At 36.9% G+C, this 12,504-nt stretch overlaps 1 protein-coding gene across 1 annotated transcript in view; it reads left to right on the top strand.

The window, feature by feature from the left end:
- LOC142405960 (dynein axonemal heavy chain 5-like) overlaps nucleotides 1-12,504 on the top strand; it is a 173,474-nt gene that overhangs the window by 113,121 nt on the left and 47,849 nt on the right. The window contains exons 63-67 of the mRNA XM_075494186.1: nucleotides 4,196-4,390; nucleotides 7,339-7,494; nucleotides 7,764-7,946; nucleotides 11,211-11,381; nucleotides 11,807-12,185. Coding sequence (XP_075350301.1) covers nucleotides 4,196-4,390; nucleotides 7,339-7,494; nucleotides 7,764-7,946; nucleotides 11,211-11,381; nucleotides 11,807-12,185 — 1,084 coding nt within the window. The remainder of the gene's footprint in view (nucleotides 1-4,195; nucleotides 4,391-7,338; nucleotides 7,495-7,763; nucleotides 7,947-11,210; nucleotides 11,382-11,806; nucleotides 12,186-12,504) is intronic.

The raw sequence follows: 12,504 nt of genomic DNA, 5'->3' as shown, positions 1-12,504 counted from the left end.
TTCCGAGCATTCCGTTCCGGAAAAGTACATAATTGAAAGATTATTTGCAGGCTGTCACATTCCATCAAGTTTTTAATAAATAAAAAATATGAATAGTTGACAACTGAGCTAAAAAAATGTGTTTTAAGATCCTCTTTATACTGTCATGTGTTGCAAGATTGGTATATAGGCCATTGCTCTGGCAAATCTGAGCGAGAGATGCTGTCTGAGGTCAGCTGCCCTGGAATAATATGGGAAACGAAGTAAAATTTACCAGCTTAGAATAGATTTACCTTATCATAAGCGGTTCCATCAGGTAGTCACAGTTTTCCCCCATAGTTGGTATTTTTTTGCAAATACCATCTTGTGTCCATGACTTCAGTCATAAAGTCAAGCAAATCAGCTACATTGAGCATTTACTGGAAGTGGAAAATATGTTTATTGAAGAAAACACCAGTTGTAACTGTCTCCCTCAATATTTTAAGTTAACCCCTTACAAGGAATAACTTGTGAATATGTGGTTGAGAATACCACCCCACTACTGGTATTGCTGTGCCCCTATATTTTTCCAGGCAGTCTTTGAAGCAGCAGCTCCCAAGTTAGGCCCACAGGATGGCGCAGAGGTGGGGAGATTGGTCTGTGGCTTCTGGGTTGGGTGGGAGTTATGCCCCAACCAACTTCCAGGGACCCAGCAAGATTCACCCTGTTTCCACTTTGACCACCTAAAGTCTCATGTGCTGCCACTAAAAATCTACTCTCTCTCTAGATATCCACTTTTCACTCTGAACTGTAAATCTAGACTATAAAGGGTAAATTTGAATGAAAGGTTTTTCATATATTTTGTATTTCTGACATATTACCTCATAAATTCTTTAAGCTACTGTTCTTAATATTGTTCTTAATATTGTTCTTAATATATGTTCTTAATATATGTTCTTAAATTTTGAACACAACAAACTAGTCTAGGAATAAAAATTTCCATTATTTTCATTTAGGATCACTTAAGTACAACATTTTAATAATCTAGATTTGCTAGAAAATATCTGTAAAATGGAACTAAACAGTTTTTCCTTTTTAAAGCTTCACACTTTTATTCTTAGTGTAGATTGATTAATTCTTAATTGATATAAAAATACTCTTACACCCAGTTATACAAAAGACCATTGCACATTTTGAACTAGGAAATATCACCTCTGCACCTCCATGTATTATCAATTAATACCCTCCTGTCATACCCTCTGCTGTGTACCCACACCATTTAATTTAGTTTAATTTGAAGTGTCTTGTTGAAATTATTAAGTTAAGCAAAACCTGGATTTTGTAAAACTTGGTTTACACCACTTCAGCTTGCTCCAGTCTAATCTCTTAAATCCATGTACATTTGTCACCAGTCAGGCTGTTCTCAGTGAGTCTGACATTACAGCTTCTCAATTGGCCTAAGTCTGTGCGCGCAGAGGTGGCCTAAAATGCAGCGGAGCTACGGTCCCATCATGCAGCTTCAGTTCCCTGCCACATCATATACTGCCTTTATTAAAGTGAGCAACCTGCATGCTGGGACTATGATACAGGGCAGGTTCCTTTACATGAATCTTGTTCTTTCCTTCTACCACTATGTGCCTCAGGAGTGCCGGACCTGGCAGCTGTTCTGGTGCATAGGCTTTGCTCGTGGCCAGCAGCAGCCTTATTCCTATTCCGTGACTTTTAGGAGGTTGGCCTAATATTCTTCCTTGCACTTGGAAGACATATTCATGCTAAAGGCAGAATTTAGGCCGTAATAATCAAAACTGTCTTTCTGAGTAATCTGTCCATGTTGCCTTCCACTTGGTTTTGTGAATACCTGCATACATTTTCTCCAGCAGTGAAGAAATTGGAGAAATAGTTCAGGGAGTGTCTCTTTTTCTCAGTACAGGAGTGGAGACATTAAGTCCAAATGGCTCCTGTCCTCAGCTGTCAAAGCTTTTGACAGAGCAGGTGCTGCTGGAAAGTGCTGGGAGCAAGTGAGCAACCTGTGTACAGCTGTGGCTGTACCATTGTGAAACAGTTGAAGATAGATTAATATCCCTGCTACATCTTCTTTTCAGGTTCTTGGGGGATTTGACACTTAAAACCTATATTAGGGAGACCTCTTTGCCATGAGAGGTTTGTCATGCTGTTCATCTCATAGAAGATACTTGTGAATCTTTTTTTTTTTGTTGTTAGTTGGTACATAATACTTCTCGTAACAGTGATTAACCATGACCTGATAGAGTGACCCTCACAGCCCAGCCCAATTTATGCTATGACTTACAAAGATGAATGATTCTGACTTGCCCAGCAAAGCTGTTTGAAAGCTCCTCATGATAAGTAATATGTAAGGCCAAGATGGATTTATTAATAAAGTACCAGTAGCAGTGCAGCCTCAGGAAAGATTCTTTACCAGTGTGCTATGGGAGTTATCTTACATACATTCATCCCAGGGAGGCTCTTTCCCAAATTCAGTGTACAAAATGTTCTTAAAAGCTGCTTACCTTGGGGAATATCTGTCAAGATTCTTACTGTTTAAGGATAAGAACTTGAATGTATAATGTTCTTAGAAAGCAAGACATAAAGAACTAAAATTCTGCCTCTGTGAAGGTGTTCTGACCACATTACTACTCAGCTGCATCCTTCAAAATGTGAGGAATACTTTTTGATAGTTTCTGTGTTGCCTTTTTTTTTTTAATATGGACAGGTTAGGCACAGAATGCCGTAATTAATGAGTTTCAAACCATAATTACCATTCTGTTTAGATAGTTGCCATTAAAGACAGGATTATGATTTCAATGATAGTGTATGGAAGAGAGTTTTAATTTTTTCCAGTGGATTAAGTACTCACAAAAGGCAGCATGTGGACTTCTCTTGGTACTTCACACAACAGGAAAGAAAGCAGCTTTGCAGTTCAAGCAAAAGTCTTGACATCTGCCTTACTTTGTCACAGACTAACTGGCTGTGGGTGTATGAGTCATTTAGGCATAATAATTTAAAGAGAGCTGTTTAAAATTAGCTATCTATCTGTGTAGTTAGGCACTTAAATTAGCTAAGTTTCAGAGTTGCATAGTGACTGATACTTCCTGCTGCAGTAAGAAAAAATTCAAAGGTGTTTAGACCCTATTCATCTGCTTAAGGAGCTAAATATGGTTTTAGGTTCCAATTGCTGAAAATTTTGGCTATTAAATGCTTTACTGTCCTTTTCACAAATGGAAATTGGATTCTTAAAGTTTCTTTGTCTTCTGAGAATGGTTTGTGTTGCTTCATTCAGATTCTTCAATAATCAGAGTAGTAAAAAAATCAAAAGGGTAAAAAAGCTTTTGAGTCTTGCAACTACTGGTATCACTAACTCTCATGATTGTATCACAAGTCTCACAGTATTTGAAATTTTGCTGTAGGCTTCAGATGCTGAATTATGTGATTTTTGCAGGAGTCGCAGGCTTTTTCTTTCTTTTTAAACATGTTTTTGTAGGGAAAGCTTACAAATAGGAATTCTTGAGTGAAAAATGTAAGGAGCAAATAAAAAAAACCCTTCATTTTTATTCTTTTTAAACTCACATCATTATTAAGCTACTTTTCTAAGTTGGAGAGCTTAGTTTGTGATTTTAAGCACTGTTTTCTTCACATAACACATTCTTGGGAGGCCAGTCACTGTTCATAGTGAATAAAATTAAGTAGGTTAGTCGATGCGTGCAAATCAAACTTTAGGAGAATATATGAGCTGGGAAGAGTTCTGACCATAGCAACAATAACTTTCCATGATATTTCATGGTTATTGATCCATACCACATCTCCTCTTTCTTCTCTGAGTCTCTCAGAAGCCATCCTGTATTCATATACATACTTGGAGGGCACTTTCCAACTTTACAGCAGGAGGAAGCTCTTGTGACCAAGACAAGACTTCCTCTTGAGCTAGCAAGAAAAGAGTTTGCCAATACCAAAATCAGGTTATCATTAGATATTGAACTGGCTTCAAAGTTTCTCTGACACTCTTTGATGGACATCAAAGCCTCAACAGAATTCACTTTCATTATTGCCCAACTTCAGTGATTTAGGCACTGAACTTTAAAGAAAGGAAACAATAAACAATAACTACCAAATACATTCTATCATGCATTGTGGTCAGAATAAGGGGAAAAATCTTCCATCAAACATTTTAGTATAACTCCTCTAACTGGTACTAATTTTGTAATTACATATTTTCTGTTAGGACCTGAACCTTACTGGTATGCTTGTTGACAATGCTACAGTGGGTGAATGGAACCTCCAGGGTCTTCCGAACGATGACCTTTCAATTCAGAATGGCATAATTGTCACAAAAGCATCTAGATATCCTTTGCTGATTGATCCACAAGGTCAAGGAAAGATCTGGATTAAAAATAAGGAAAAGGATAATGGACTCCAGGTAAATAGTTCATTTAATATTTTTTTTGTGTGTGTCATTTCATATCATAGTTAGCAATGTGAACTATTTTTTCTGTCATCATACTTTGGCCATGTGTAATTTAAATCTGATGTTTATTGTATACAGTTAGACAGAAATTAAAACAAGAATGACGCAAAATCTGTGACCTATCTGTATCAGGGTCATATAGCTTCTACTGCTTTGTCATCTCCCAGAAAGACAGTTTCAAGAGCAAATTGGAATTATATGTTATGCCATATGTATTTTTATGATGAATCTTTTAATTACTTGTCATAGAGAGAAACAGAAATGTAGAGGGAAGTAACTAACTTGCAAAATTAAGAGCAGACAGGATCAGGCAGTTGGTACTGCATGGCAGTAACATTTTAGGGTAAGCATTTTAAGAGGAAATTAGGGAAAAGAAAAAGGGAGGAATTGGAAGAAGAATGGTGGCCTCAGGTAGAATGGAAATCTAGTGATCTTTGAGGCATAACAAACACAAAGCCCAAATTTAGGCTGCATCTTGATGATTAAATGCATGTGATAAAAATATTTACTGCTTAATTTATCCACCCTTCTCACTTTCTATCTAGCAGTGCATTCTGTTTGGGATCTGGGTCTTCTATTTGATTCAAAACTTTCTTTTTTTTGTCTTCTAATCAGCCTACCCTCCATGCTTTGTTAAACCAATAAAGATAAGATGGGTTATGGTGAAGATCTAAACACATGATATATTTTCAGGCCACATCGAGCATGATACTAAAGAGTTAGTTGTTAATAAATCAAGTCTATCCTACAACTGTAGATTATCACATGAATACCATGGTATACTATCTTCACTCAAAATGAGAGTGATAGACAAGAAAGAGAAACTGAGAATGAAGGATGGTGACATCCAGAGAGCTGATGACATCGTGGTGATGTTATTAGCTAAATCCTTAACCTTCTGGACCTTGACCTAGATCTATTTCCTAGCACTGTTAAGAAAGGCCCAACATTCAATCCCACACCAAATCCAGTTTCTGGTAAGTTGAATGTGCTCAAAAAATGGTGTAGAAACACAGCTAGAAATGGGAAGTGTTGACTGAGGAGAGACAGAAAAATAATGTACAACGTTCAAAGATCTTGGAAAAATGGAGGCCTTTATTAAAAATATGATGAAAAGCTCTCCTAAAACATATGAGCTGTATTCACAGAAGAATTTAGGCATTTTGTGACTGTGTGAAATCTACTTACAGTAGATAACATGGCTTCCTCTAAATTACATCAGACCTTACTTTGGCCCCCAGATGTTGGATCAAGAAACGCTAGTGTGAGTAACCAACAGGAGACAATAGAGAGAAGGATGTAGCTCATACTCCACCCTCTTTGAGACTTGCATCTCCTACTCAGGTTTCAGAGAGCTGCCAAGCTGAGCTCAGGAGTGGCAACACTGAATTTCCTTCAGTTAGGGACCAATGCTGACTCTTTCTGCCATGCTATAGCCTTTTCCCCAATAATTTTAAAGTGTCCTCCAAGCTGCAACTTCAGTTCCCTCCCTTAATTGGCACCGAGTCTGTATTGCCCACCCTCCAGGTGGCTGCTCTTGCCATGTGCCGGTGTGCAGCCTGCAGAAGGGGACTGTGAACACACAGGTTCCGTTCCCTGGTCCAGTAATTGCATAAGGATCTTATCTCGTATACTCACCAAAGCAGGGACTGGGAGATATAGATTAAAATACCATTTCCTCTTTCCCCACTATTCATACACTCCAAGTGAAGATGACATTTGACTGATGAGCCAGAGAAAAATGTCTACCAGGCTTGCCTTGTGGTCAGTATGTGTGAATTCCAGCCTATGAAATTTGTGAATCCTGATGGGGCTTAACTACTGAGCTGCTGAGTACTCTCAAAACTTACACGGCTTTGAATACACACAGATGCAGCCTGTAAATGCAGAGGAAGCTTTCCTGATGAAAATTCAGTCAGTTATGGGCTTTTAGACATCTTGGCTCAGGTGTCAGATGTGTTAGAAAAATCTGAGTAAAATCCAGGAGGAAGAGAGTTATGTCAAGGCTCTAAATACCCAAGTCTTTAGATTATGCCTTTACATCTGGGATATTGTATTTGCTATGGTCTTGTTAGGGTTATGTTGTTGGTCACTGAGACACTAACTTCATCCGTCAGTTTCATGTGGACTAAAAATATAGGCAACATTCTGTTTTGTGATCGATACACATATGCTTACATTATAACAAAGCTAAAAGTGCAGAGCAGTGAAACATAGTACTCATTTTTAAATAATATACTGTTTTAAGACTGTCTAATATGCCTCTAGATATTTTAATTATACCTTTTTCAAAGAGCACTCCCTGCAAGACAAGGATTTATTTTAAAAACATGTCTATCCTAGGGTTTTTTTCTGGTAAAAAAACCACCCCAAAACCATGGCTTAACAGATACCTGGAAAGGCTATTCAATTATCATCTCAAAGGCTTATGTTAAATCTATTAAACTGAAATACATGAAAAGGAGTCTATGTGATTTTTAGCAATTTTAAGACTATATTGTGAAATGGGAACTGAATTGGAAATTCAACATCTGATGTGAGACCAGGCCTCCTATGTAACACTGGTTCCCTGTCTGAACCCTATAAATATTTCCCTACTACACATTAGTGTTCTGAGCATAAATGCATTAATATTTAAAAGGTATGAAGATACTACAGTGATTAGATAGATATGTAGATAAGTAAATAAATAGATAACAATAAAGAAGTGTGATCTCCTGTTCTGTTAAGCTTAAATCAAAACTTCCATTCATCTCAGCAGCAGTAAGTGTTGGTCCCTAAAATGTAATCATTTGTGTAGATATCCCAGGATGAATATAATTTTTGAAAGTTGCAATAGGTTTTATACTGTTTTCTATGTGCTTGCAAATGCATGCTATATTGTGAACCAATCTACCTAGGTTACAGCTATGAACCACAAGTTCTTCAGAAGTCATATAGAAGACTGCCTGTCCCTTGGCCGACCTTTGTTAATTGAAGATGTTGGAGAGGAACTTGATCCTGCTCTAGATAACATCTTGGAAAAAAATTTCATAAAATCTGGTTCAGCACACAAAGTAAGATGAATTGTGAATATGAAATTAAAAAGCAATAGGACAGATGCTGGGTATCTGGTAGTCTGGATACTGCCGAGATTCACACCTTTGCAACACTTAGAAAGATGAGTAGTGAACTCTTGGGGTTGGATTTTTTTTACCCCTTAAGCAGAAAGTTTAAAAAGTGTAAATGAAAATGTAAAAAAAGAGTTAATCTATTTTTCACTGGATAAAATAACTGTTTTTCTGAATTCAGCTTTTGAAAATTGAGTAATATGTTTTATTTTCAGGTGAAAGTAGGTGACAAGGAGGTAGATCTGATGACGGGGTTTACCCTTTATATGACAACAAAATTGGCTAATCCTGCCTATACTCCAGAAATCAGTGCAAGAACAACTGTGATTGACTTTACTGTTACTATGAAAGGGCTGGAAGATCAGCTCCTTGGCCGTGTCATCCTCACAGAAAAACAGGTATCTAGTAGCTTGCAATATTTGTATAGAGGGAAGGCGTGTTCAATATCTGCACCATGAGTCGATGTATTTAATGTCTTGGTTGAAATCAAATGCAAGAACAAAAATGTGACTGAAAGTTTAGGGGTTTGTGCATTTGCTGAAAGACAATGTGGAGCTGGTTTTTAATTGAATGGAGAGACCTAAACATTTATTTTAAGATCTGGCCTTGGAAAGAGAAGAAAGAAAATTATTCATTAAAAATACATCACAGGCATATACATGACATGCATAAAGCATCTTTATTCCTTCATATATAGCAAAGGCTCCTTGTTCAGTCAGAAACCTCTTTTATTTCTGAATTCCTTTTTAAACTTAATTTGAATTAAATGAAAAAATGCTTATGAACTCGAACTACTTTTGCCAGCCAGGCTCTAGTGTGCAAAGAGATAAGAGATTTTTAAGGAGCCCTGAACACGGATTTGACTCTGCTCTTACTAAAATTTCCATTGATTATGTGGAAGCAAATATAAGGATGAAAATCCTCTCTCAGGTGTTTTTCAGGAGTTTTATTTCATAGTATCAGATCTGAGACATCATCCACAATAATTTAATTCCTACATCGTTCCTATTTCTTTTTGTGTGATCTACTTTAACAGCTTGGTTATCTAAAAACTTAGGAGTCCATTCATCGTAGGCACTGGGGACAAAGGTGGGTTTTTTACTGTGGCAGTCATACCAATAAATACATTAATGTTATGGTCCAATTACACTAAAATGAAATATTTGCTTCCTTTCTCATTAAAGTGAAGGCACAGAAGTTGTATTTCACATCAAATTGAATGACTTATTTATTTCAAATGGAACATTTCATAATTGTGTCTTTGTGAGAAAAGTAACAAAGATTAAGGTTTGGATTAGCAGAGCTGCTGCTTTCAGTAAGTAACTCAGGTAGGCTTGCTCATGTGAGAGCAGTTCCCCACCTAGGGGAATTCATTCCTCCTTCTTCGACTTCCCAAAGCATGTTCTAACAAGTGTGCTTTAGTGGTGCTGTCACTTTCTCCGGCCAACACCTTTCCACTTTGCTCAAATGAGCATTTGCTGAAGTAAGGACTGAATCTAAGTGCCCTTCCTTCAGTCTGACAGTCACAACCAGAGGCTAGAAAGTTATTGTTATGCCCAAACTTCCTGTGAATTGTTCCATGAAAAACGGAAAAACTACAACAGCAGGTACTGAGGAAAACCTATCCATTAGCAGGGTGAGACAAATGCTAAGGATGCAAAACTTTTGACCTTTACTCCAGTAGATGTATGTTTTTGTAAGCAAAATTGAACAGCATCAGCAGGAGCGGCTGGGACTATTCTGACTGCGTAACTTACCTCTGATGGGAGGCAGAGGTTTAAATCAACAGAGAAGTGAAATTGGTTTCTCATGACCTACATATAAAACTCATCTCCCCACATGCAGATACCCTCACTCTGTGGGTTTTTTCCTGGAAAAAAAACTGTTAGAATTCATATTGAATGTATGTAGCAACACCTAGACTGCATTTTGGTCAAAAATATAGTCACTGAAAAATATTCATCCAGTGCTGTGTATCAGCTGAAGAGAGCTGCAAGGGTAGCTGGTTAGTACCAGCACTACTTGCTGCACAGGGACATGGTTGCAGGTGATCAACATTTATTAAACTTTTTCCCTTTAGCACATATGAAGAAATCATGGTTGTTCTGTCTCTTCTGTCTCAATAAGAGATCAATGCCCTGGTGTAGATAGCCAGAGCCAGTGGAGCTCTGATAAATTTAGTTCAAAGAAAAGACAGAGCATGAACAGAGAATCTGAAGAACAGGTTTTCTATTACAAACAAGAAGACAAGTTTATGATCACTGAGCTAAAGTAATATATTAAAAGAAACAAGACATTCTTAAAGATTGCTATAGTGATCAATGAAATACATGATCAAAGAAGTGTTTATTCTTCTCAGCTTTAAAGGTTGCTCCTGTAACTATATGAAAAAAAAAATTATCAGCATCTTTTTGTACTTTGATAATGAAGTTGCTGCCACTATTTGTGTTTAGAACAGCTATTTTTTATATTACAAATGCAGTCGTGAGATCCTCTTGCAAACAAAAACCTGGCATCTGTTATATTTGCTAATTTTCTGAAACATACTCTTTACAGGCTTACAAATAGAATGGGTGAGGTGCCTGTTCTTAAACTAAGCATGTCCTTAGGTAGAATTTAAGCATGTACTTAAATGCATGTTTGAGTATTCTGTAGAACTACTTTTCTGTAATTCCAATCTTTTTTGCACTAATGGTAAAGAAAGAGGAGAAAATGCAGAAAATTTGAAGCTGAATGACTGATGCTTAAGTCATTCTCCTCTTTTGGGATGCAGTTTTTTGTAGCTTCCACAAAGCTACATTCTGTAGCCCTAGAATATATTACAAACAGGTTTCCAAATAAGAAGATTGTGAGAGTAAAGAAATTCGTCACTTCTTTGAAATACAGGAGAGCCTCTCCTGTACTGCATAACTCTGTACATCTCCTTTTTCTCTAACTTGGCATGTTGACAAGAATGAAAATAAACTGAAGCCATAGGTGTAGGTAGACTGGTAATATTAACTACCCTTTTCTTACAGGAAGGTTGACTTGATTGATTAAATAAAGGTAGCCAGCAAGGGTATCCCTGAGCTGTGTTGGACTGTGCAGTAGAGATGCCTCATTTCACTTGACATTGTGTTGACTTGTCTGTCATTGTTCCCTTGCCATTGTCTGTCTTGTAGAAATAGCATAAAAATTCCATATGACATAGATAATAATTGTAACATTTCCTATTTTATAAGCAGCAGAGGAGTGTATCTTGCAAAATCACGGAGTCATATAAATTAGAAATGGAAAAGGTCATCCGGTCAACTTTCCTAACAATGTAAAATCCATCCACACAATGCATCTTTCAGTCCTTTGTCTGATTTAATTTTAAGTACGTAATGTAATGTGGCTTTTATCACTTCCCATTGGAAACTAGCCTTAGTGTTTTGTGCATCTTACTATGAGGAAGCTTTTCCTGGTAATTCTGATGTGTTTTCACTCCTCAGTGTGCTGAATTAATCAAATAAATGCAGTATGCATATAAATTACTTTAGTATATAATATTTCGGTATTTTATAGAAAAAGCAGCAAAGCCTCTGATCTATCATGCATGAAATCACATGTTTTCTGTGTTGTTATAAGGAATCTTTCTTTGAATTAATCTTAAATATTCTAAGGAAAATTTCTGAATACAGGAACTGGAGGCAGAAAGAGTCAAACTGATGGAAGAAGTGACATCTAACAAGAGGAAAATGCAGGAGCTTGAGGATAATCTACTCTTCCGTCTAACCAGTACAGAGGGCTCTTTGGTTGAAGATGAGTCTCTGATAGAAGTCCTAAGAATCACTAAAACAACAGCAGAAGAGGTGAATTTTGAATGCATTGCAGATACATTTTGTAATTGCAATTTAAATATTATTTGTGGACAGATTTTTTTTCTGGTTTTGTTTTTTCCATTCAGAGCCACTATATAACATCTGACTTCTTAACAAAGAAATAGTAGAAACACTATCATTTTTTCCTCATAAAATGTTGCAAAATTAAACTGTTACCTGGATACTGCTTTATATTCCAGGCATACTTTGCAGGTATAAGTTTGAATCAAATCCCATTGTGCTTGGTGTTTGAACACATGAACACACAGTGTCTGTGTGGAAACACTGACAGAGGGAAGCAAAGCTTGACTAAAAATACCATTGTGATCTCAGTTAAGACCTTTTCTTTTTGCTTGGGCAGTATAAATCACAAGTGACATCACTTAATCTTCATGGTCTTTTCCATTAATTTTAAGGTCAGTGAAAAATTAAACATAGCAGCGGAGACAGAAGTGAAAATCAATACTGCACGTGAAGAGTATCGGCCTGTTGCTGGTCGTGGTAGCATCCTTTATTTCCTAATTGTGGAAATGAGCTTGGTTAATGTTATGTACCAAACATCGTTACGGCGGTTCCTTGGCATTTTTGACCTATCAGTGGAAAGATCTCGGAAATCTCAGATCACAGCAAAAAGGGTAGTATATGTGATCGAGCATCTCACCTATGAAGTCTTCAAGTACACAGTTCGAGGGCTCTATGAAAATCACAGATTCCTGTTTACGTTGCTTCTGGCACTAAAGATTGACTTACAGGCCAAGAAAATTTCACACACTGAGTTTGAGACACTGATCAAAGGTAATTTCTCTCAAAATGTTCCTGTTTACATATGTCTGTGAACTGCCAAATTCAGATTTTGCAGTGCTTGCACTAGCAGTATGCTGTATAAAAAACATTAGATGTTTTTTAACTGGTGAATGAAAGCTTATATAGCCCAAGAAGGAATTAAGAGACAAATTTTCCAAACCAAGAGCAATATAGATTATTTATTATCAAAATAATGCTTAGATGAAGATATTTAACTGTTTTACATTGCAAAGCAGAAAAAAAAAGTCCATTACTTTGTAAGAGTCCCTATAGTTTTCTCCTGTGTGCCTCTTTTTTGAGTTGCCACATA

This window comes from Mycteria americana, chromosome 2 (genome assembly GCF_035582795.1).
Source record: "Mycteria americana isolate JAX WOST 10 ecotype Jacksonville Zoo and Gardens chromosome 2, USCA_MyAme_1.0, whole genome shotgun sequence".
NCBI lineage: Eukaryota > Metazoa > Chordata > Aves > Ciconiiformes > Ciconiidae > Mycteria > Mycteria americana.
The sequence above is the reverse complement of the archived record's forward strand: the minus strand, read 5'-3'. Positions and strand labels throughout refer to the sequence as shown.